General features: G+C 32.3%; 1 protein-coding gene across 10 annotated transcripts in view; it reads left to right on the forward strand.

Moving 5' to 3' along the window:
- Positions 1 to 25,353, forward strand: part of DENND1B (DENN domain containing 1B) — a 257,532-nt gene that overhangs the window by 46,128 nt on the left and 186,051 nt on the right. For all 10 annotated transcript variants that reach the window (XR_010151374.1, XM_063794083.1, XM_063794087.1 and 7 more), the window contains one exon: positions 14,750 to 14,793. Coding sequence is in view for 8 of the 10 variants with exons in the window: in XM_063794083.1 (XP_063650153.1) it covers positions 14,750 to 14,793 (44 nt within the window). In the remaining 2 variants the exon portion in view is untranslated. The remainder of the gene's footprint in view (positions 1 to 14,749; positions 14,794 to 25,353) is intronic.

Raw genomic sequence — 25,353 nt, forward strand, 5'->3', positions numbered from 1 at the left:
GATTTTTGTGCTTTACTAATTTTTAAGTTTTGATTTTTAATACATAAATGTCATTTACTATAACTCACCTAAACAAAAGTTCTTTGACAACCTCAGTGATATTTGAGAGAATAAATCAGTCCTGAGACCAAAAAGCTTGAGAGGTATTATGGGGGCTAACTAAAAACACGTCAGTGGCAAATGCCCAAGGATAATTTGTATAATTACTATTTATTCTACATGATTACTATTTAATTGCCTATTTCTTTCTTGAAGTATGGGGCTTTCTTAATTAGTAATAGCTTTACTCTGCTCATTTGCTTGTTATCTTTAGTGAAAATATGTAGTGAAAATAAGGGCAGATCACTTCACTCTCTTTGGTGTTAAGGATTACTTGATTTATTATATTACCTTTAAATCAGAATTGATCAGGTTTATGTTAGGGTAAGCCAGCTACTTGTTAAAATAAGCACATTAAAATAAGCAAATAAAGCTTATGACATTTACTGTGAAAAATTGATATGATAGGGAATAATTTTATTTGCATTATATATATCCATTGAATGGAAAGAATGGAAAATATACTCAATAAAAAACTGAAAAAGCTGCCTTTATAAAGTGTACATTAAAATTTGAAACATGATTCCGGCTTTTAGGAGCTTTGTTTAAATGAGGAGACACAAATAAGATGGTTTGGTAGCGATGGTTATTGTCTGGAAGTGGGATAGTCTGTGTGGTTGTAGTATTTTGGGAAGGTCTCATAGCATAGATCAGGAATAATGTATTGATTTTAGAGAGACAGAGAAAAGTGAACATAGGATTTCAGAAGGGGGTGCAGCATGTGTTGGAGTATAAGTAAATCCTTGAAATTGGGAATAAATTTTATTTATGTGAAAGGACACTGGGATTGAGTAGAAAATTTGCATTGGAGTTGGTGGGAAATACATTTAGATAGGTAGGATGGAATTGGGTAGGAAGTGCAGAATTTTGCAACACTGGTTTTAGTATATGGAGTTATGTTAAAATTTTAAAGTTCTATATGAGGCATTAAATATTAACACAGTTTGATGAGTTGGGTTTTGTTAAGCAGTAGTGAGCCACTGAATATTGTTCTGTGAAGGGAGGAATAATAAAAACTCTTAAGATTAATTTAGTGGCAATGAGTTGAGAAGAGCTGAGTGGCAAGAAGACTAATTAGGCAATAAGAATTTAGAGTAAGATGAATATGGAAGAGGAGGAATGGATGACAACTGCATTTCGAAGAAATAACTAACATGGTTAGGCAGCTGATTAGACGTAGAGGATGAAGGCGTGTGAAGGCTGATTCTGAAACTTTTAGCACTGGTGTCTGGGTTCCATAGGTAGAGTGAGAGGGATATGATTCAGTGTTGGACACTAGTCAAGGGGATGTTGTATTCAAGTCATTGGGAAAATTGAATTTGAGATATAGAATTTTTGCTTCATTTATGCTTATGAATATCTACAAAAACACTTAGTTTTAGATATCACATTATATATTATGTTCTTGTTTTTAGTCCAGTTTAAAACAATATTTGAAACTTGAAAAATGGCAGAAGGTTTTTAAAAGGCTTGAGAAAAATTTCTTTACAGAAAGATTTGTGGCAGTAGTTTTCAACCAGAACAGCACATAAGAATCACCTGGGGAGTTTTTAAACAATTGTAGATGTGTCTAGAATGGTATTGGGTGGGGTGAAGGGTCACTTTTTAAAAATTTAAATGATCTTCCTTAGGTAATCTAATGAACAGAAAGGGTTGAGAACTGCTATGTAGATATATAGGAAATAATTTGTGAACAATGGGAAATAGAATTTCAGTAAAAGTTTTTGAATTTGTTTTAAATTATATGTGGGGGTGATCCATTTTTTTTTTCACAGCTCTTCAACAAGAGAGAAAAGAGTTAAATTATCTTCTGAGAGATTTAATTGGACATTGGGAAGAACTTTCAACTATTAGTTTACACTTTAGGAGGGAAGCTGGGAGATTTGGAGCAGTCCCTGTATACGTGCAGAATATAAAAGGATGTGTCTTTTTTTAGTGGAACATAAAGGAGCCTGCCATGTAGGGAGAGGAAACAAGGTCTCTTGTGATCCTTCTTACCTCTGATCTAAGATATATGGCAATTTTGTGTAATGTCACATGACAAATTATCCTTGTGAACTTGTGTTTGCTCTTGAATTCTGCTTTGTAGAATCCAGTCCAAATGGCCTCAAAATCAGATCACTGTTTTCTATTAGAAATACATAGCATTTTTAATATAATTCCCAGTAACTTGATAATTATATGTTTTCTTTTTCTTTCTTTGTTTTTTTTTTTGAGAAGGAGTCTCACTCTGTCTCCCAGGCTGGAGTGCAGTGGCGCGATCTTGGCTCACTGCAAGCTCCGCCTCCCGGGTTCACGCCATTTTCCTGCCTCAGCCTCCCAAGTAGCTGGGACTACAGGTGCCTGCCACCACGCCTGGCTCATTGTTTGTATTTTTAGTAGAGATGGGGTTTCACCGTGTTAGCCAGGATGGTCTCAATCTCCTGACCTCATGATCCACCTTCCTTGGCCTCCCAAAGTGCTGGGATTACAGGTGTGAGCCACTGCGCCTGGCGCTAATTATGTTTTAAGAAAAATGGGTGAAAATTACTGTAGGACTTAATTATTAGTAAGCATATTCAGACTAATAGTTTTCTGCCCCTTCAAGGAAATGATTCTTTTTGCCAGTATCACAGTGTTGTATTTACCAGTCATAATCTTGACCTCAAAGGTTAATGATATTTACCCATTATTAGTTTAAGGAAATTCTGGATACGATCAGGGAAGATTTTAGCAATAAAACAACATATTTAATTAGAAACAGAATAAAATATTCACATCTCTACTTTCATTTGCTTTTCATTCTACATCAACAGAGACCTGTGAACTGAAATGTAATAGCTATGTTGTGTTCATTTTATTATTATAGTTTTATGTTAACAAGTTTCTTAGTTTTTACTATGAACATTTGAAAGGTGTTCCCCACAAGTCCTTAGATTTCTCTAACATGAAGGTATAGATGACATCACATCACATTGATATTTAGATTCAGTTTTTTTCCAGCTTGATAACCTCTTGAGTACCTTCTGGGTCTCGATCCCATTTTGAGGTATTCATTCTCTTTTAGTATTTCTGTGGCCCTCCAGGGGTATCTCATAAGTAGTGAGGAATTGCTTGTCTACCTCAACTACTATGCTTCATGCCTTTGCTCTTAATGTCTCACTGTGATTATTTCCATATCACTGATGCAATCATTTGTCTAGACCTTGTTTTAGTGCTTCACCTAGGATTACGCTTCTGAGTTTGGTGGGTGCTGACAGTGATATTCACCCTCATCTTAGCCCATTGTTTGAAGTATATCCTATTTCATTATTGCTGCACTTGGCTCCTGGACTGCCATTCATGATGATGTTGCTAGTCACAGGTCTTTGCAGTTTTAATGTCATGTGATCCTTCACAGCCTGGGTTGCAGTTCTGCAAAGTGAGTAGGGAGGGCTTCTCAACATCTATGTTGAAGTTCTTCAGATCTAGAACTCATTTAGTTGTATAAAACACGATTCTTTTCTTTCCAGAGTATTTACATGCCAGCAAGATCACTGGGTCCACGTCAGGTTCATAAAACACCCACTATAATCTACTGGGAGAGTTTCCACTGGACTCTTGGACCCTTATTGCCCTTGCCATGAATTCTGTCTCAAGAGGGTAGATCATCTTGTAAATTTTATGTTATCTGCTTCCTTCCCTGATATTTTACCACAAATTGTCTATATATATGTGTATGTGTGTGTATATACATATGTGTGTATATATATGTGTGTGTGTATATGTATATATATATATCTGAGTCATTCATATATATATGAATGATGTAAGTTCTTTTCCTAAGAGGTTCATTTTAAATATTATCTGTAACATCATAACTGGGTTCATTATTTTATTACCTTTCAGTTTATACTCAACACAGAAGCCAGGGTGATCCTGTTAAAATATGTCAGAGCATGTCTCCTCTCTATTCAAATGCTGCTGTGGCTCCCTTTCCCAGAGTGTAAGCAGGTTCCTTTTTATCACTCTTAAGGCCCTTTATGTTCTGCTTGTTCCCCCTTAACTCTCTGACCTCACCTTGTCTCATTATTTTCATTTATCACTCTTTTAGATTTTTTTCATATGAACAAATATAACTTTTTTTTTTCAAGGCTATAGTCCTTTTCAGAGTTGTATAGTGTTTCATAGAATAATAATGGTATAATCATTTTCGTATTGATGGGCATATAGGTTATCTTGCAAAACTTTGCTAATTGTAAACAGTGCTTCAGTAAACATTGTTTTATATATATGTTTGCATGTAAGAAATATATAATTTCTTGCATTTTATAAAAAAGGAGAATTTTTCTGTTACAATTTCTTTAGCTGCTCCTTTAGAAAGGGTCTATTCTTGGTAAATCTTTCCGTTTTGTCTTTCTGAAAATGTATTTATTTTCCCTACATTCCTGTTTGCACAGTTCTTAAGTTTTAGAGTATATTATTCCACTGTCTTCTGGCTTCCATTGCTGCTATTGAGAAGTCTGCTGTCGATGTAATAATGTATGTAGTTTTCTACTTACCTCTTTTCTCTCTAGGATGCTTTGAAAGGTATCCATATCTTTTTATACTTTGCAATTTCATTGTGATGTATCTAGTCATGTCTGTCTTGAGATCTTGCTTAGGTTTGTTGTCATTTCCAAATCTAAAGATGTGTCTTTTATCAGTTTTGGAAAATCAGCCTTTATTTCTTCTAATATTATTTTCTTCCCTCTTCCATTATACACACTCTGGTATCTTTGGTCTGATCTTTTAGAAATTTAAATAGATTTATTTTATTCTGGTCTCCATTTTTCTTAACCTCTTTTCTCATTTATTTTGCCTCTTTATGGCTCAATCTGTTTTAATATCATTTGTGTCTGACTTAGTTCACTATTTCTGTCTTCAGTTTTATAAGATATGCTGTTCTATTCATTGAGCTTTTAATTTCATAGATTATATTTTTATATTTTTAAAAGTTCTAGTTTTTAAAATTTGCTAGTTCATGTTTTGAGTTATGTTATTGTATAACATTTTAAATATCCTTACAATATATGCTGTTTCAGGTAATTTTAATATCTGAAGCCTGTGTGGGAGGAACAAAAAAAATTAGTATCTTAATTCCATTCTTTGTGTCTGATGGTTATAATCACAGGTGTTTAGATTTTCTGTAGTAATTTTGAATTACCCATTTATGTTAGGCAAGACCTGAGTTGATCAAGTGTTTCTTCTTCAAGAGGGCATTTGTACTTTCCTTTTGTCATGTGCCTGAGGTGCCATCTCTTTAGGGTGACAGGATCCATTCCTAGGCTTTGTAGATACAAAGATAAATAAGAGTTATTGCATTTACAGTAAGTTTCTTAGTGACTTTATTATATTCATTAGAATCTTAAATTTATTCTACATTTACTTTTATTGTAACTTGAAAATATCCTGAAAGAAAGGTCATGCATGGTTTAATTTGGTTCTTTGATGTTTTGTTTTAATGTATTTTTCATTTTAAAATTAATTTTAAAATATTTTTGGCAGTTATTCTTAATGTAGCTTACACATGTTTTTATGTTAGTGAACTTTAAGTCATTTTAAGTTAGTATGATTCTATTCATGAATTTTACCTTATTCTCAAGTCATTGGAACTGTGTCTGTTATATCCAGGAGTATTAGAAGTTTACTGTACTTCAGACCATCTTTATATCAAGCAAGAAAGCTTTGAAGCATTTGCACATCTACCCAAAATTACTTTTTGGTGTAATATGAACATGATTTTAAATGTCATGAATAAAATGAAGCTGTTTTATGAGCAGTTCAGTTAATTTTACATTCTGAAGTTTCACATTAAGACTGTTTCTTGACAATATTTTACTTCAAAGAGTTAAGTATAATGAGTGCTGTGAATAAAAATATATGTCTTCTTTTATTTAACCATATACATGCTTTTTTATAATTCTTATAATTATAAAAATTATAAAGAATTATAACAAACAACAGTCTCATGCTAACTTAAAGCATGGCCTCTTACCTTCTTTCCTCCTTAAAGGAATCATAATAAAAGCTATTGCTTTAGGATATGATCTTAAAGCAACTTTAAGATCTTAGCTGACTCAAAGGTATATTAGGTTCTGTATGACAGATCATCTTTCTACAAGCAACCTATTAACTTTTTTTCCCTGTGTTCTTATAAAAACGTTTGTGTTGGCTTTTAATGATTAGTATCTGAAAAATGTCAAAACATTGATTCTCAGTTGTAAGTTCCTTGTGATAGATTAATCAAGATTGAACATCTGTGGTACAGCATTTCTTTCCCTTCTTTATTGTTGATGTTTTTTTTAAAACTCTCATGAAGGGCCCTTGGGACAGATGGCCCCTCACTGTTGATGGTTCGATTACCATGATCACCCACAGCTTCAGAGGAGTGCGAAGAAAAGAAATTGCTTTCTTTGTCAAGGTGTTTTCAATTCAATTCTCACCCATTAGCCCTGTTTGGTTAAGTTTGGAATTACTCTATCAGGTGATTGATGAGGGTTTTCATTTTATTATAATAGGTCTTGTTTAAAAGGAATGGATGTAGCAAAATGATATATCTAACATGCTATGAGTTATATTTTCTTAAGGTTCTTTGAAGTTCCATTTTCATTACCTTAGTTAGAATTTGCTAATATTTGCTCAAAAGAGAGCTTCCTTGTTTTAAGTTGTGATGCTGATTTTACATCTTTCTAGAAATATTTAGAAAGGTTAGAATTATCCATTATCCAAATTGTTTTTTTAAGGTTTGAGTTTCAAAAACACCAAAATTATTTTAAAGTGCTAGTTTGATTTTCCAGGATGGCTTATTCGAATGAAGATAATCACAGTGGATCATTACATTAAATTTTATTTCCACCATTTCTTATGTGCATTTTTAGAATGGTGAACAAATGGACATATTTTCAAAATTGCTTAGTTTTAATTTTAAATGTATGCATTATGTAAAATAACAAATAGAAGTGTGATCTCTATTTTTGCAAGTGATTATAAAGTAAAAGATCTTGAAATAATGTTTTCATTTCTGTGAGGTCTTTGTATGTGTGAATCAAACTTACATGATTAAATGAAGAATTATTTTAATTTCAGATTGAGAAGGTATTGATTTGAGTATTATTAGTAATTAATCTCCTTTTCTAGGTTTCTTCACATACAAATTTCCAAGTATTGTTCAAAGGAAGTCTGTAAGATTTAGGCCATTGTTTTACAAAATACAAATGTTTGGCTTGGTGAGAATGTCTTCCTATAGATAACTAAGAGACGTTTAGACTTGTGGATGTTCTTTAAATTACTGTCTAATGAATGAACAGTAAAATCAAAGATCAACCAAGTATAGCAAATTGCAGCAGCATATTTTAGAAAGGATGTTATATAAGAAGCAAGGATACCTGAATCCTAGTCTTGGCTTCAATAGTTACTAGCTCTAGACACAGGATACAGTGTAACTTTGGGTGATTAAAAAAAAAGAATATTTAATGTCCTTTCTCATTCAGAAAATACAAAGTTTCTATCCATATATAATGAACCTTTTCTTGAAATACCAAATAAGTAAATAAAAGAGGCCTTATTATTACTATTACTATATTTTGCATTCACAGATAGTCTTTCTGTTGTCCATATTGGAACTAATTGCTTAAATTCATGAAAGAAAGCATTGTAAGACAGCACAGCAAGAAAAATTTTCTCACATATCTGAGTTGGAAAAGTACAAAAGGACATCTATCTTGTTTAGATATGGACTACCAATATGTATGTATACAGCATACAGCATATAAAGTTAGAGGGAATAATAGGCAGTATATCTTGTGTACACATAACTATAGTCCTCCATAATTGTTCCTTAAATCATGTGGTTCCAGTGTCACAAAACATTCAATTTTGAAATAAAATTCTTTCATTGGGATATGGAAATAGAATTATAGTATCAGTAGTATTTGGGTTTTAAAAACATTTTGGTGGTATTTTTCTTGCTAAAATTATTTTCTGCTGTAAGTGGTATAGTTGATGTTTGTTTCTAGCCCTATGAAGATATATTTGTTGTCATATCAAGTATATATGTAATAAAGGAAAATATAAATTATTTATTGTCATATTTTAAAGAATATATTTTTTATAAATATATAAAAGTGTCATGCATACTGGTTCTTCACTCTAGAATGTTCTCCCCTGCCCACTTTATGGCCCAGATTATCCTTTGCTTGTCTTACTTGTGTCAATTTATGTCCTTTCCTTTTGAAGGAAATATTAAATTTCTTAACATGTGACGCATAATGCTAATCATTGTGAGAGATACATAGTCCATGCTGTTAGTTCTCAAAGTGTGGTCCTGAGACCAGTAGCATCAGTATCACCTGAGAGCTTTTTAGAAATGCAGTTTCTCGGCTGGGTACGGTGGCTCAAGCCTGTAATCCCAGCAGTTTGGGAGGCCGAGGCAGGCGGATCACGAGGTCAGGAGATCGAGACCATTTGGGCTAACATGGTGAAACCTGTCTCTACTAAAAATAAAAAAAATTAGCTGGGTGTGGTGGTGGGCGCCTGTAGTCCCAGCTACTCGGGAGACTGAGGCAGGAGAATGTCATGAACCCGGGAGGTGGGGCTTGCAGTGAGCAGAGATTGTGCCACTGCACTCCAGCCTGGGCAACGGAGTGAGACTCCATCTCAAAAAAAAAAAAAAAGCCGTTTCTCAGGCCCACCTCAGAAGTTTTGTGTGTGGGACCCAGCAGTCTGTTTGTGTAGATATTTTTGTTGAAGTTTGAGAACTACTGAATTAGACCTTTAAGAAGATGATAAAATTAAATATTGTCATCTATAGGTTAACTTCAAAATAATTTGTACAAACATCTGCTTATATATGTTTTATCAAGATTAGATGTAGTCTGAATTTAAGACTTTCCAGCAATGAATTTGTTTTTATTTTCACTGTTGCTTATAATCTTAAGGTTTATAGTACAGTCTATCATACTACTCTTTTTTGAGTGGATCAGTGAAGCTTTTTATTACTACTTTGTCAAAATGAGTGATATCTTTCTATCATGCAGTAAATCTGTGTTTTGCTGGAGTCTGTGCCAAGGAAAAATGGCAAAAGTGTCGATCTTCTGAATCTCTGGCTTCACCAAAGTCATTTGTGGCCCTAAATGATTGAGTGAATTATTTCCTTAAACCCTTTTTTTTCAATCAGGCTGAATATAAAATTATGATAAGTCTGAGTATGTTGGCTCGCACCTGTAATCCTAGCACTTTGGGAGGCGGAGGCAGTACGATCACCTGAGCCCACGAGTTCAAGACCAGCCTGGGTAACATAGCGAGACCTCATCTTTACAAAAAAGAAAAAAAAAATTAGTTGGGCATGGTGGTGCATGCCTATAGTCCCAGCTACTTGGGAGACTGAGATGGAAGGGATTGCTTGAGGCTGGGAGAGTGAGGCTGCAGTGAGCCATGCTCATGCCACTGTACTCTACCCTGGGTGACAGAGTGAGACCCTGTCTCAAAAAAAATTACAATAATTAATGAGTTTGAAAATTATTTTGGCAGATGTAATAAAATATCATTTTAACCATAATTATTAAATTACATGCTTATCAAACTTTTTCAAAAATAGCACACGTCAAAAAAGGTATTTATATAGTACACTTGGATAAATAGATGAGACTCTTTTAAGAACAACCTAGAGAGTCTGAGGGAGAAAGAGACAAGGAAATTGATTTGCTATTTTTCAAAACCTACTTCTGATCATACACGGAAAGCATTGTGTTATTCATAAGTAGAAGACCCAGACTTCAACTATGTGATTTCGTAATTCTACTTCCATTTATTTATGTCATCTTATTTCTGAATCCTACAGTCTTCAGTTATATGTTGTAGACCTTTAACTGAAACTATGCTGTTTTAAAATACATTTGTATCATTTGGTATAACATATAATATTAATGGACTTTTCAGAAAATATGACTTCCTTTTTATTAGCTTTAGATACGTAATTCAGATCTGCAGCCACTCTTTTAGATTATCTTCCCATCCACCTGACTAACAGAAACCTCACCCCGACAGAATCCACCAATTGAGAGAAATGCCACTTTACTGCCATTAAATGCCATGTTGGATATCTACCTATATTGAGAACTCTGCCTGAAATGGTTATTTCATACCTCCTCCTTAAAGCTCCAACAGCTTTTTCGTGTGTTTTAGCAGAAAGCTTTGCTTTAGAGAACTACCTACTACATAGAAAAATATTAGCAGTTTTTTTTTCACAAAACTCGTATTTTTGCACTACAAATTTACTTGGCTTTATGTCTTTCCTCTTCTCTTTTTCCTATAACAATGGAAAACGTACTTCAGCTTCTGTCTTAGGCTCCTCTCACTGTCTCTATCTGAATTCCAACCTTCCTGTCTTCTCAGGGATCTTGTATTCCTTCTTTGCTGGCTCTCTGCTAGCTCATGAATTCCCATAGCCTTTTAAACATGTTCAAGTCTGTACCAGTCAAAAGAAAAAAACAAATATCTCTAGCTTAAGCTTTCTGTCTACCTTTACTTTCCTCTACTTTGTGTATCCTTTCTTAAGTAAATTGCCTCTGTACATACTGCCTCTCTTTCATCATACTCACTCATTCCATAATCTTAAATCGGCCACCTCCTTCCTACCCTTCCACTGAGGCTCATCTTACTGTGGTGTTATGTCTTTTAATATAGTTGCCATTCTTCAGTCATCATCTCTCAATGTGTTGCAGCATTTGTTTGAGGATTTCTTTTAGATACACCCTGTTCTCTTGACTTTCATAATAACACACACTCTAGCTGCATTCTCCCTTTCTGGTTGTTCTTTCTAACTTGATTTATACTACTGTCTGCTTCAGTGGCTTCCCTTGCCAATCCAGCTTTATCTCTAGACATTGTCTCCCTCTTAGTCTACATTCAGATATGTTAGATGATTTTTCAGTTTCTAAAAGGTATTCTGCTTTCTTTTAACCTTCAAGATGTCATGCGTATTGGTTCTTCACTCTAGAATGTTCTCCCCTGCCCACTTTATGGCCCAGATTATTCTTTGCTTGTCTAACTTGTGTCAATTTATGTCCTTTCCTTTTGAAGTCCTTTAGTGACTCTCTAAATTAGATTTCCTTATTATGTGCTCCTGCAGTACCCCTTCTTCTAGTATCATAAAAATGCATTAAGTTTTATTACATTATATATGTAGATGCTCCTCTTCTCTGTAAGTGGTAGACCCTGTTTTGTTTAGTTCACCATTATGTGTCCACAGGTGAAAGAATAAAAATCATACATTACCAAAAAATTACACATTTTCTTTAATGATTTTTGCTCATTTCATTGCTTCATTAGGAACTTTTTTTTTTTTTACATTTTTAAGCCAGTGAATTTTCAAGTTGAGTTCAAATGTTCCTACAGGATACCTCACTTAAAAGAATATTTTGTACAAAAACGAAATTGCCCTTTGACGTTTCTCTTTGTGAATGTTGTAGGGCATTGTAACGCAGGGACTTTTCCTCTTTCTTTAGCACTGCATAGATTTTTGAATGAAATAAATTGAACTTTAAGTTAAATGGGCCACAAAAATTTGTGAATTATTGGAAATTATTTAAAACATATGCTCCTCACATCTCAGTAAAGAAAGCTGTAACCTCAGACATTACCTAGCTACGTGAGTAAATCACACTTCTCATTGTTTTGACCTCAATTTCTTCATACATATTCTTCTACAGTGTGGGTATATTAGGCACTGAAACCCGTAATCAAGAAAAATACTAATATTATATATTATACTTTTCCAAAAGTATGTAGTCTCTGAACTGAGATTTTACAAATGCATAAATTTGAAGATACTGTATATTTAATCATCTTTGAATTCCGCAGAATTAAGTAAATATTATCCTTTTGTGCAAATTGGAGCTCTTTTACTGCATACTCTTTTTGTAGTGTAGTAGAATCACACTGGTATTCTAAGTTATTTTAATTTTGTTTTCAGTTAAGGGCCAGGAAATGTGAAATATTTGATTGGGAAAATAAAATATTGCTGACTTTATCTTACTTTACATTTAAAAAAAAGCCTTACTAGTGAGTTTGGAATCCTTATGTTGATGATGTGCAAATCATACTTTAAATATTCATCTTCTAAAGTTACTGATTTAATAAAAATTTGTATTTTTTTATTACTATGCTGTAACATTATCTCTTATTAAACTAAGAGATTAAATATATTTATGTCAAAATCAAGTATTCTTCCTTTTATATTTATTTGGTTTCTAGAATGTTGGCAGTAAAATTTTTTTCTTTAATTACGATATGGAGTCTCCTTTGATTTACTGGTAGGCATTGGAAAAAAGAGAAACACAGTGTATATCAGTCATAACTGGCAACGATGATTCCCACCAGCAGTTCTCATCCTTTCACCCATAAAATCAGCATAAAATTGACCTAACATTGCCAGATCAGATTGAGTATCTGGAAAGTAATCCTCAGGGAACAGAAAATTCAGTCTTTGTGCATAAAGTTGTTGAATCGGATTATTTTTTTCAGAGCCCTTTTGTTTCTTCCTTTGCAGTACTTCTGAAAAGTTGCTACAAAGATGTGTCAGATGTGGTCTAAATCTAATCACATAGGCAGTAACTAAGTTAATCCATTTCAAAATATGGATGCACATGATTATAATAATTTTTTGCATGCTGAAGGGTAAAATTCATTTAATGAAAAGAGCTGGGATATTTTCTACTTTGTGCTTAAACCAATAGATGCAGTTTTCATGTACTTATTTGTTCTCTCTCCGAAAAAACAGAGTATACAGAAAAAAAATGGTAGTGAGGAAAAGTCAGGCAGCAAAACATATTTAGGTAAATGCTACAAACAGCAAGGGCAAACTGTAAGCTATTCAATAACATAAGTATACTTATTTAAGACATAGTTGTAAGAAAGTTGTCACAAACATCTTCTCAAATAGTAATTACAAAGTTGAGGTTACTTAAAAGGGAGATTTTAAATATTCACATTGAAACCCTGTAATTTCATTATTCATGAGAAAGAACTGTTCTGTATTTCTGCATGAGGATTTGTTTATGTAGCTGTTAGTAATTGTATTACTTTATGAAGATAAAAACTTTCATTTAATATTTTATGAAAATTCTGTCATATGCCTTTGTTTTATGAGATTCAAATTTTAGCAGCTACCATTTTCGTAAAACTGCCATATAAATATGTCTATTTTTTAAATTGGGAATATAATTATCCACAAGATATTTATGTTTGAGTGTTTTTAGGTGATGTGTAATGCATTCCACATTCATTTTAGAAATGTATGCATTTCGTTTTACATGAGGATATAATCATTTAATATTACCTTCATAAATTTGTAATGTATTATTCTTATATAAGATGTTTTAAATTATTGATTTTTATTATTTATATGGAAACTTTTTAGTCCTTAATAAATAAAAAGTTTAATCGTCGAAAGCTTACTTTTTTCTTTTTAATTTAAAATACCTGAAAAAAATTCTGTGGAACTTAAGTATAAACACAAGAGGAGCCAGCTCATGCTAAAAATGTTGCTAGACATTTATTGAGTTTTATAATTAAAAAATTTGAAATATATATGTGTTTTTTAGAAAATGGTATGAAATATTGGAAATAATGGAATCAAGCTGTAAGTTTTCACTGATTGGTACATGAAGTGTTATCTTTGATCCACAAGTCCTTTTACTTGGCATGGAGTTCAAAACCTGTCATATGGGTGGTACTTGTTACACACATTAGTCTTATCTTGGGCTTTCAAGTTTTGTTTTTTTTTTTTGCCCAGAAGAAATAATCCATTATACACTATCCCTTTAAAACACATTTGAAGTATTCAGAAGTTTATTTTTGACAGAATTAAACAATAAGTATATGGCTAAAATATTTATTAGTGCTTACTAAACTAAGATCTTAGCATTTTAGTGTGCTAAGTAGAAGAGAAATACTGTGAGAAAAAAAGAAAATGAAAAACTAGTGTGAATATTTATAAACAATATTGATTTATATATATTAATTACTAGATAAAACATGCTAGAAAAATTTCTGTGAAATGCCCTGCAAATATCAATTGTATTTTAAATGAACTGCTTTGTATCTACTTACCAACTTATCTATTACTGCAAATATGAGATTTAAAAACTGATATAAGGCAAATATTATTACAGTTTTTGTAAATCTTAATTGGAATTTTAAATGGATATTTAAGGTGTATTTTGGTCTAGTCTCTGAGAGCTATAATATATTTTATTACATACTTGATACATTTGTATTTTTCTTTTCAAAGGAATACCAGTATTTTAAAAGTGTAGTTAAAATAGAAAATTCAGAGTTTAAAATCTTAAAATCTAAGGTATGTCAATAAAAAGTGAGTTGCTAAAAGAAATACAGTAATGATTTTTAATAACCTGACCAAGTTATTAATATCATTTATTTCTATTTTGAAGGTCATTACATTTCTTAAAAAATCAAAATATTTAATTATAGAAAGGAAGAGAAGTGAATGTCATCAACTATAAATGTTTAAAGAAAAATTTAAATGTTGTAATTAAAGTAGCTTTGACAATTTTAAGAGTGTTTAACCAAGATTGTTCCTTTAAATGTGTTCTTTTGCTGCTGTTTAATTATACATGTCAATTATTTACAGATCCTGTGGTATTGTGGAAATTCCCAGAGGACTTTGGAGACCAGGTTGGTACCACATAATTTTTAAAAAAATTTAAAGTTGAAGTATTATGATTGTTGCTACTATTACTGCTGCTGTTGCTAGTATAACTACTAGTGAACATGGATTGCTAAAATTATTTTCTCTTGATCAACTGTGAGACAAAAATGCATGTGTGCGGAATATATGGAAGAATCTTTTAAAGTTACCAAGTAGATGGGTGATGAAGAAGTCCTTATATTGAAACTCATAGGAGCTAGATGTTTAAACTTTCAACATATTTTATACTTGTTTAATTTATCTATAGAATATATATTGGAAAACATTAAAAACAATAAAAAGTTGACAATATGAAATCTTTGTTAAATATACTCTTATTGTTTCTGTGTACTTAGAAGTAAGCGTTACTGCCATAAATAAGTGATCAGTTCTCTCCTTGTCACAGTAGTATCTGAGTCATTTACATATAGAAGTTGAATTATCACTTTTTTTATTTTAAAATAGTTCTTACCTATAGCTTTACTTTCTTTAAAAAATATGGCATGCAAGACTACTGGATGAATTTATTCCATTTGCATTTTATGTTATAGTCTTCTATAGTTCCTCAAATATTTAGTATGACCAAAATGATGCAGTAGTTTTACATGATATATGTAAATGGAAAAATCATTTAAACTTTATGTTATAGATTTATCATTTTGATGTTGCTTTATATGTAATATATGGTAAATAATACAGATTTAAGGATTTTTTTGCCAATTTTTTGCTTTTTAAAAATTGATAAGGCTGGGCACAGTGGCTCACGCCTGTAATCCTAGCACTTTAGGAGGCTGAGGCGGGCAGATCATGAGGTCAGGAGTTCGAGACCAGTCTGACTAACATGGTGAAACCTCGTCTCTGCTAAAAATACAAAACAGCCGTGTGTGGTGGCATGCGCCTGTAATCTCAGCTACTTGGGAGGCTGAGGCAGGAGAATCACTTGAACCTGGGAAGTGGAGGTTGCAGTGAGCCGAGATCGTGCCACTGCAGTGCTCCAGCCTGGGCAACCAATGCGAGACTCCGTCCCAAAAAAAAAAAAAAAAGATATATAATTATACATATATATGGGTGATATTTATTATTGGTGTATATGTATATAATATATATGTATAACATATAATATATAATTATATATTATATATCATAATATGTAATATATAATTATATATTACATATTATAATATATATTTTAATATATAATATATAATTATATATAATATATAATATATAATAATATATAATATATAATATAATATATAATATATAATATATAATAATATATAATATAATATAATATATAATATATAATAATATATATTATATTATATAATATATAATATAATATAATATAATATATAATTATATATTATAATATATATTATATATTAAAATATATATTATAATATGTAATATATAATTATATATTACATATTATGATATATAATATATAATTATATATTATATATTATATGTTATACATATATAATATATTATATATTATATATGTTATACATATATAATATATAATATATTATATATGTTATAAATAGATAATATATATTATATATTATATATGTATAACATATATAATATATATTATATATTATATATGTTATACATATATTATATATTATATATTATATATGTTATACATATATAATATATATTATATATTATAGATTTATACATATATAATATATATTATATAATATAATATATATAATATATTATATATGTTATACATATATAATATATTATATATTATACATTACATATAATATTATATATAATATATAATATTATATATATTATAATTGTTATACATATATAATATATTATATATAATATAACAATAATTATAATATATATAATATATTATATATTATATATAATATAACAATAATTATATTATATATAATATAATATAATATAATATATAATATATTATAATAATATAATATAATATAATTATATTATATTATTATAATATAATTATATATAATATAATTATATTATATTATTATAATATAATTATATATAATATAATAATATTATAATAATATAATATATGTATATAATATATGTATATAAATATATGCATATAATTATACATATATAGATGATAATGATATAGATATTATACATATATGTCATATTTTGATACATGTATACAATATGTAATGATCAAATCAGGGTAATCAGCATATCCATCACCTCAAACATTTATCGTTTCTTTCACTGGGATTATTCAAAATCTGCTCTTCTAGCTATTTGAAAATATATGATAAATTCTTGTTAATTATAATCACCCTACAGTGTTATAGAACACTAGAACACCATTCCTCCTATCTATCTAGCTGTCATTTTAGATCCATTAACTAACCTCTGGCTATCAGCCCCAAGCCCCTGCCTGCCCTTCTCAGCCTCTAGTAACCACTATTCTATTCTACTTCTATGAGATCAATTTTTTAAGCTTCCAATATGAGTGAGAACATGAGATATCTGTCTTTCTGTGCCTGACTTATTTCACTTAACATAATATCCTCCAAGCCCATCTGTGTTGTGTTGCCATGAATGACAGGATTTTGTTCTTTTTTTATAGCTGAATAGTATTCCATTTTGTATGTATACCGTATTTTTTAATCCATTCATTTGTTTATGGACACTTAGGTTGATTCCGTATCTTGGCTCTTGTGTTGCAATAAACATGTATCTCTTTGGTATACTGATTTTCTTTCGTTTGGATATATACCCAGTAGTGGGATTGCTGGATCATATGATAGTTCTGTTTTTAGTTTTTTGAGGAACCTCCATACTATTTTTTATATAATTGCTATGCTAATTTACATTCCCACCAACAGTGTGTGGAGTTCCCCTTTCTCTGCCTCCTTGCCAGCATTTGTTAGTTTTTGTCTCTTTGATGATAACTATTGTAACTGGGGTGAGATGATAACTCTTTGTGGTTTTGATTTGCATTTCCCTGATGATTAGTGATGCTGAGATTGTTTGATGTGCCTGTTGGCCATTTTTATGTCTTTTCTTGAGAGATGTCTATTCAGCTCATTTGCCCATTTTAAAATTGTATTGTTTGTGTTTTTGCTGTTGTTTGAGTTCCTTGTATATTCTGGATCTTAATAATTTGTCAGATGATTAGTTTACGTATACATTCTCCCATTCTGTTGGTTGTCTCTTCAGTCTGTTGGTTGTTCCTTTGGCTGTGCCGAAGCTTTTTAGTTTGATATAATCTCATTTGTCTATTTTTGCTTCTGTTGCCTGTGCTTTTAAGGTTTTCTTTATGAAATCTTTGCCCAACGCAACATCCTGAAGTGTTTATCCTATGTTTTGTCCTACTAGCTTCACGCATTATTCGAGGTTTTATATTATACAAATTTAAGTTTTGATAGAAATAAGTACTTTTTGCTGGATGCCTGATGAGCAGGTTCCTTTCTTATGTCTTCAAATAAATGGGATAAGACAGTCTTGTCACTGTTAAATTCAGAATACACAAACTTAGCTATAATTTAAGTCCACAGATGGAGTTCTCACCATTTGCAAACATGAAAGCTGGTAAAAGTATGTGTTTAAAGCAGTTCATTCAGAAATAAGCCTACAGACATGTGATTTTGAATAAACATGAAAGAATACTTTTCTAGATGTGAAAGTCAATCTGAAAGACTCAGAAATTACACTCAAAAAGTCTGATAAATGGGCGTGATAAATATTAATTACGTCTAGTACAACCTTTGACCATGGTTTCACATAAAAAGAGGGTATAGAATTATAATTTGATTTTAGCTTTTTAGATTTATAAATATCTTAAGTATGTAAAAGAACTCCCTACAGTGAAGACATGACTTGGGAATAAGAAGTTTGCGTTTGATCTCAAGTAGCTTGTAGTTAGACTAGAGCCTTGCTCACTCATTTTACCATTCCAATATATATATATATATTTTAGTCTTCTCAATTCTGTCTTGTCTGTTCAACCAATTACAAACCTCCTATTCCTGTTCAGGTCTTTTTTTTTTTTTTAATTTCTACCTTTTACTTTATAAACTGCCTCTGAGCATTTTTAGGGGTTCTGAAGACTGCTAACTTTGGGTTCACATGAGAGTGATAATGTACTTGTCAGGTCCAGCTTGGATTTTTTTCATTTGGGGCTTAATTGTTGTTCTGTTTCTGAAATTGTGAGATCACTGGGACATCAATAAGCCTTCATATGCTTAGTGAAATACAGAAGCGCTTAACCATGTAATGGTGGTGAACATTCATAATTCTTAGGATTCTAGTTTACAACAATTCTTATAGCCTTCTTGAAGGTTAGAGCTGAAAGGAACTTTAGATACCATTTTGTGTATCTATTTCATTTTACATCTAAAGAAATCAAGCTTTACATGGGAATCTAGTCAAGGGCCTTGAATAATTGTTTTGCTATATACTTTTTTAGGGAATTTATTGAATTGTACAGAAGAGACAAGTACTCTGTGTATATTTCTTAACCCTTTTCCCTTTTACTGCTTTTCTCTACCAACTGCATTCTCCTTAACTAGCCTTTTCTCTGGATCTGCGGCTACCTCAGTAATTATAATCTTAAAAAGCTCTTTGTTTCACTCTTACCATGCACTGGGCACTATACTAGGTGCTTTATGTGCATACTTCATTTTATTTTTAAATCCTCCCAGGGCTAATAGGAGATAGTATTATACCTGAACTGAGTCTTAAGTAAGAAACTTACCTGAGGTCACAGTGCTTGTAAGAGGCGGAGCTAAGATTTGAAGACATGTTTGTCTGACTCAAAAGCGTTTACTCTTAAATTTTTAGCTTTATTGTTTTTTTTCTGCTTGGAATGTTGTCTCAAACTTACCTCACTTATTTTAGCTCCCTTAAAAAAGATTATTGTAATAATTTTTCTCTTGGTATCTTTAGAATTTAAAAGCAATATGTAATTTAGTCCAAAGAAATAATATCAATCCATTTTTCATAACATGGAGTTGTTAGTACCTGTAGGCACTGGTTTATTATACGCTTCTCGCAGTATGTTTTCCTTCTTTTGGCAATTGAGGAACCAGTGGGACAACTGACATGGCATTTCAGGAGCTTTGATTATATATTTTTTCTTTTTTTGATACAGTGGAGGGTTTTGTACAGGAGAGTATTGGGAGATAAAACTATAAAAGTAAATGAGCTAGGTTTTGGCACAGTTTGCCTTGCTAAAGAGTTGGTCCTTCAAGTGGGAGAGATTTCAGTATGGATTGGTTTTGGTAGAAACTAGAGGCGAGGAAATTAGTTTGGTAGTTATTTTAGTAGTTCAGTGAAAAGTAAGAAGGATCTGAAATAGTCAGTTACATTAGGAATGGAAAAGAGTATAAGTGTAAGGGAAAAAAGAGATTGCATGAAAACAATTTTTATTTTTTATTGATTGATTGAGGCAGTTTCTTAACCTGTTGCCCAGGCTGGAGTGCAGTAGTGCCCTCATGACTGGCTCCCAGACTGAAGTGATCCTCCCATCTCAACCTCAAGCAATCCTCCCACCCCAGCCACCAAAGTGGCTAGGACTACAGGCATGTACCACCACTTCTGGCTAATGTTTTTTATTTTTTGTAGAGATGGGGTCTCACCCTATTGCCCAGGCTGGTCGTGAACTCCTGGGTTCAAGTGATTTTTTCCACCTTGGTCTCCCAGAGTCCTGGGATTACAGGCATGAGTCTGACCAAAAAGTTTATTTTTGAGGGACTGGAGAGAGATGGAGAAAACTAAAGAAGAGAGGATGAGTTTGATTTTTATCATTTCAAGAAATGTTGAACAATTTTCTGTGTGAGTGAAGAGAGGAGGCATCAAAGATTTGAAAAGAATGGAGAATGTTTGCAACCTAAGAAAATAAAAAAGTGTGAATATTCAAATTTGAGAATTGCCAGAGGTAGGAATAACTTTGTTATTGTAGGCAAAAAAATTAATCAGTAAGCCAGGGAAGCAAACCCATCAAAATTGATTGAAGTTTATTTTAACAATTTTTGTAGCTTCTTTTTAGAATCAGATATTATCAAACAAGACAAAAATCACATTTTATTCCCTTGTGTGCTCATGTTCAAGACCAAACACTTTAAGACATCTCAGAGGTCTGCAAAGTCAAAATGATGATGATGAAAAGTAATACCATAATCATTTATGGTATTTGTGTTAACATCCAACAGATTCATGATTGCTATTATATGGATCCATACCTCTTAAAAAATGTTTCAAGTTTGATTTCTAATATAATACATTTCAATAGTTATACATGAACAACAGCTCTGCAGGGTCCCTAATAAGTCCCAATAAAGAAAAGGAGTATAGAGGTGGGTTTTTTTTGTTCTTTCTTTCTTTTTTCTTTTTTTTGTAAAAGCAAAGCTGAAGTGGGCCGAGTGCTGTGGCTCACGTGTATAATCCCAGCACTTTGGAGGCCTAGGCAGGCAGATCACTTGAAGTCAGGAGTTTGAGACCAACCTGGCCAACTGGTGAAACCCTGTCTCTACTAAAAACAAAACAATTAGCCGGGCCTGGTGGTGCAGGCCTGTAATCCCAGCTACTTGGGAGACTGAGGCAGGAGAATTACTTGAACCAGGGAGGCGGAGGTTGCAGTGAGCTGAGATGCTGCTACTGCACTCCAGCCCAGGCGACAGAGTGAGACCCTGTCTCAAAAATAAAAACAAAACAACAAAAAAAGCAAAGCTGAAGTGAACTGCTGATTTAGGGCAAAATAATTCTTTCTCTTTAAAAAACAAAAGTATATACTCAGTTGTTTCTTTGACACTGTTGCCCCTAGTTTAGTCTTAAACACTCATAGTATTATAATTACAACTTTTAATCTAAGTAACTAATGTCTTACAGGAAAACAACAACAACAACAACACTTGAGGGGTAGATGATTGAGAACTTTCAGTCATACACAAGCATTTTAACAGACTGCCAGAGCTGCCCATATCTCTTTTATGTTTTAGTAAAATAGGAAAAATGAACACATTTGTTAACATAACTCAAATTGCCTTTTGATGGCATACAAAAATAAGAAGAAAAAGTATATAGACAAATTGTGCTTAGTAATTAATGTTTTAGTGTTCTGAGGAATTATCCATTGATTAAATCAATTTAATATCAATTCCACATTTTGGTTACCTAAAGATTTTGGAAATTATATTCAAGTAGATGTACTACATAATATAATCACTGCTGACATAAAGTTTTCCAGAATAGTGATTAAGTTTGGTTAAATAGAAATTTACATGTTATATAACCTTAACGTGTCATAGTTGCTTATTAGTTCAATAACTTGTATACATTTGGAAAAAACATACCCAAGTAGAATAAAATGTGTACTTGCTCTGTCCTTAACATTATTAAATCAGACAAGACATGGCTATTTTTATTAAGCCAAAGTTATAAAACTTGAGTTTTCTAAAGATTTACCTTAATAATGTGAATTTGAATCCTCTAAGAATTATTTTGAAAGTCTAGCTCATTTGAAATATTAGAAGTTCAACTTCCTTATTTTATAGATGTTTTGGCAATATTCTGTTTATGTACATTTCTCTCTAGAAGTTAGTCAGAACAGAGTGTCTTTAATTTATGAGGCTTTATAATCTACTTTATTGATACACTCCAGAGATAGGGAAACATTTCATACTAACACAAGAGCAAAGGTCTTTATGAAATATAGACATACAGTCTCACAAGCATCAATATTTTTGGTGGTGTTTTTAGTTATACTGTGTATAATAAACAGAGTGAATAGATATGTAGGAAAATTGTAAGAATTATAAAAGTAATGCTATATTTTTAAGGTATTTTAAGTTATATTTTTGATTGTTACTCTTAAATTAGAGATGAAAAATTTTACCAAATATTAAACAAATGAACATAGCCTAGGCAATTAGCATGTAGCTCTAGTTGTCTTAAGAATTTAAAATTACTTGTAGAGTACTTTGAAAGGTGCTTGTCTGGCACAATAAAGCTGTAAAGAAGACGATGTGGTTCTTGCCTTCCAGAAGTCTGTTAGGAGAAGGAAGATTGGACTGGGAATCAGATGTGAGCAGTTCTGGCTTTTCTCCTTTTTCTTTCTTCTTTCTTCTTCTATCTTCTTTCTTAAAAAAAAAAAAAAGCCGCGGAAGGGGGGGATACAAGTACAGAACCTGCAGGTTTGTTACATAGGCATACATGTGCCAGGGTGGTTTGCTGCATCTATTCACCTGTCCGCTAAGTTCCTTCCCCTCACCCCTGGCCCCCGAATGGGCCCTGGTGTGTGTTGTCCCCCTTTCTGTATCCATGTATTCTCATTGTTCAACTCCCACTTATAAGTGAGAAAATACGGTGTTTGGTTTTCTGTTCCTGTGTTAGTTTGCTGAGGAAGATGGCTTCCAGCTTCATCCATGTCCCTGCAAAGGACATTATCTCATTCCTTTGTATGGCAGTATAGTATTCCATGGTGTATATGTACCACATTTTCTTTATCCAGTCTATCATTGATGGGCATTTGGGTTGGTTCCATGTCTTTGCTATTGTAAATAGTGCTGCAACAAACAAATGTGTACGTGTGTCTTTATAGTAGAATGATTTATATTCCTTTGGGTATATGCTTAGTAGTGGGATTGCTGGGTCAAATGGTTATTTCTGGTTCTAGATCCTTGAGGAATCACCACACTGTCTTCTACAATGGTTGAACTAATTTACATTCCCACCAACAAAGCATTCCCGTTTCTCCACAGCCTCGCCAGCATCTATTGTTTCCTGACTTTTTAATAATTACCATGCTGACTGTCGTGAGATGGTATCCCATTGTGGTTTTGATTTGCATTTCTGTGATGATCAGTGATGTTAAGCTTTTTCTCGTTTGTTGGCTGCATAAATGTCCTCTTTTGAGTAGTGTCTGTTGATATCCTTTGCCTACTTTTTGATGGGGTTGTTTTTTTCTTGTAAATTTGTTTAAGTTCCTTGTAAATTCTGGATATTAGACCTTTGCCAGATAGGTGGATTGCAAAAATTTTCTCCCATTCTGTAGGTTGCCTGTTCATTCTGATGATAGTTTCTTTTGCTCTTAGTTTAATTACATCTCATTTATCAATTCTGGCTTTTGTTGAAGTTGTTTTTGTCATGAAGTCTTTGCCCATGTCTGTGTCCTGAATAATATTGCCTAGGTTTTCTTCTAGAGTTTTTATGGTTTTTGGTTTTACATTTAAATCTTTAATCCATCTTGAGTTAATTTTTGTATAAGGTGTAAGGCAGTGGTCCAGTTTCAGTTTTCTGCATATGGCTAGCCAGTTTTCCTAGCTCCTGAATAGGAGATCCTTTCCCCATTGCTTGTTTTTGTCAGGTTTGCCAAAGATCAGATGGTTGTAGGTGTGTGGTGTTATTTCTGAGGTCTCTTTTCTGTTCCACTGGTCTATATGTTTGTTTTGGTACCAGTACCATGCTGTTTTGGTTACTGTAGCCTTGTAGTATAGTCTGAAGTCAGGTAGTGTGATGCCTCCAACTTTGTTCTTTTTACTTAGGATTTTACTTTTTACTTGGCTCTATGGAGTCTCCTTTGATTCCGTATGAAATTTAAAATAGTTTTTTTCTCATTCTATGAAGAATTTAATGATAGTTTGATGGAAATAACATTGAATCTATAAATTACTTTGGACAGTATGGCCATCTTCATGATATTGATTCTTCCTATTCATGAGGATGGAATGCTTTTCCGTTTGTGTCCTCTCTTATTTCCTTGAGCAGTGGTTTGTAGTTCTCCTTGAAGAGGTCCTTCACGTCCCTTGTTAGGTGTATTCCTGAGTATTTTATTCTCTTTGTAGTGATTGTGAATGGGAGTTCATTCATGATTTATTTGGTTCTCTGCTTGGTTATTTCTAGTTTATTTGCATAGAGGTGTTTATATTATTCTCTGATGGTAGTTTGTAAAGGAATACTTTGTGATATTTGCACATTGATTTTGTATCCTGAGACTTTGCTAAAGTTGCTTATCAGTTTAAGGAGTTTTTAGGCTGAGATGATGGGGTTTTCTAAATACAAAATCATGTTGTCTGTAAACAGACACAGTAGTTTGACTTCCTCTCTTCCTATTTGAGTTCCCTTTATTTCTTTCTCTTGCCTAATTGCCCTGGCCAGAACATCCAATACTGTGTTGAATAGGAGTAGTGAGAGAGGGCATCCTTGTCTTGTACCAGTTTTCAAAGGGAATGTTTCCAGCTTTTGCCCATTCAGTGATATTAGCTGTGGGTTTGTCATAAATAACTCTTATTATTTTGGAATATGTTTCATCAATATTTATTTTATTGAGAGTTTTTAACCTGAAGAGATGTCAAATTTTATCAAAGGCCTTTTCTGCATCTATTGAAATAATCGTGTGGTTTTTGTTTTTGGCTCCATTTATGTGATGGATTACATTTATTGATTTGCATATGTTCAACCAGCCTTGCATCCCAGGGATGAAGCTCACTTGATCATGGTGGATGTTTTATGATGTGCTGCTGGATTCGATTTGCCAGTATTTTTTGAGGATTTTTCGCATTGGTGTTCATCGG

Source organism: Pan troglodytes, chromosome 1 (genome assembly GCF_028858775.2).
Source record: "Pan troglodytes isolate AG18354 chromosome 1, NHGRI_mPanTro3-v2.0_pri, whole genome shotgun sequence".
NCBI classification, from domain to species: domain Eukaryota; kingdom Metazoa; phylum Chordata; class Mammalia; order Primates; family Hominidae; genus Pan; species Pan troglodytes.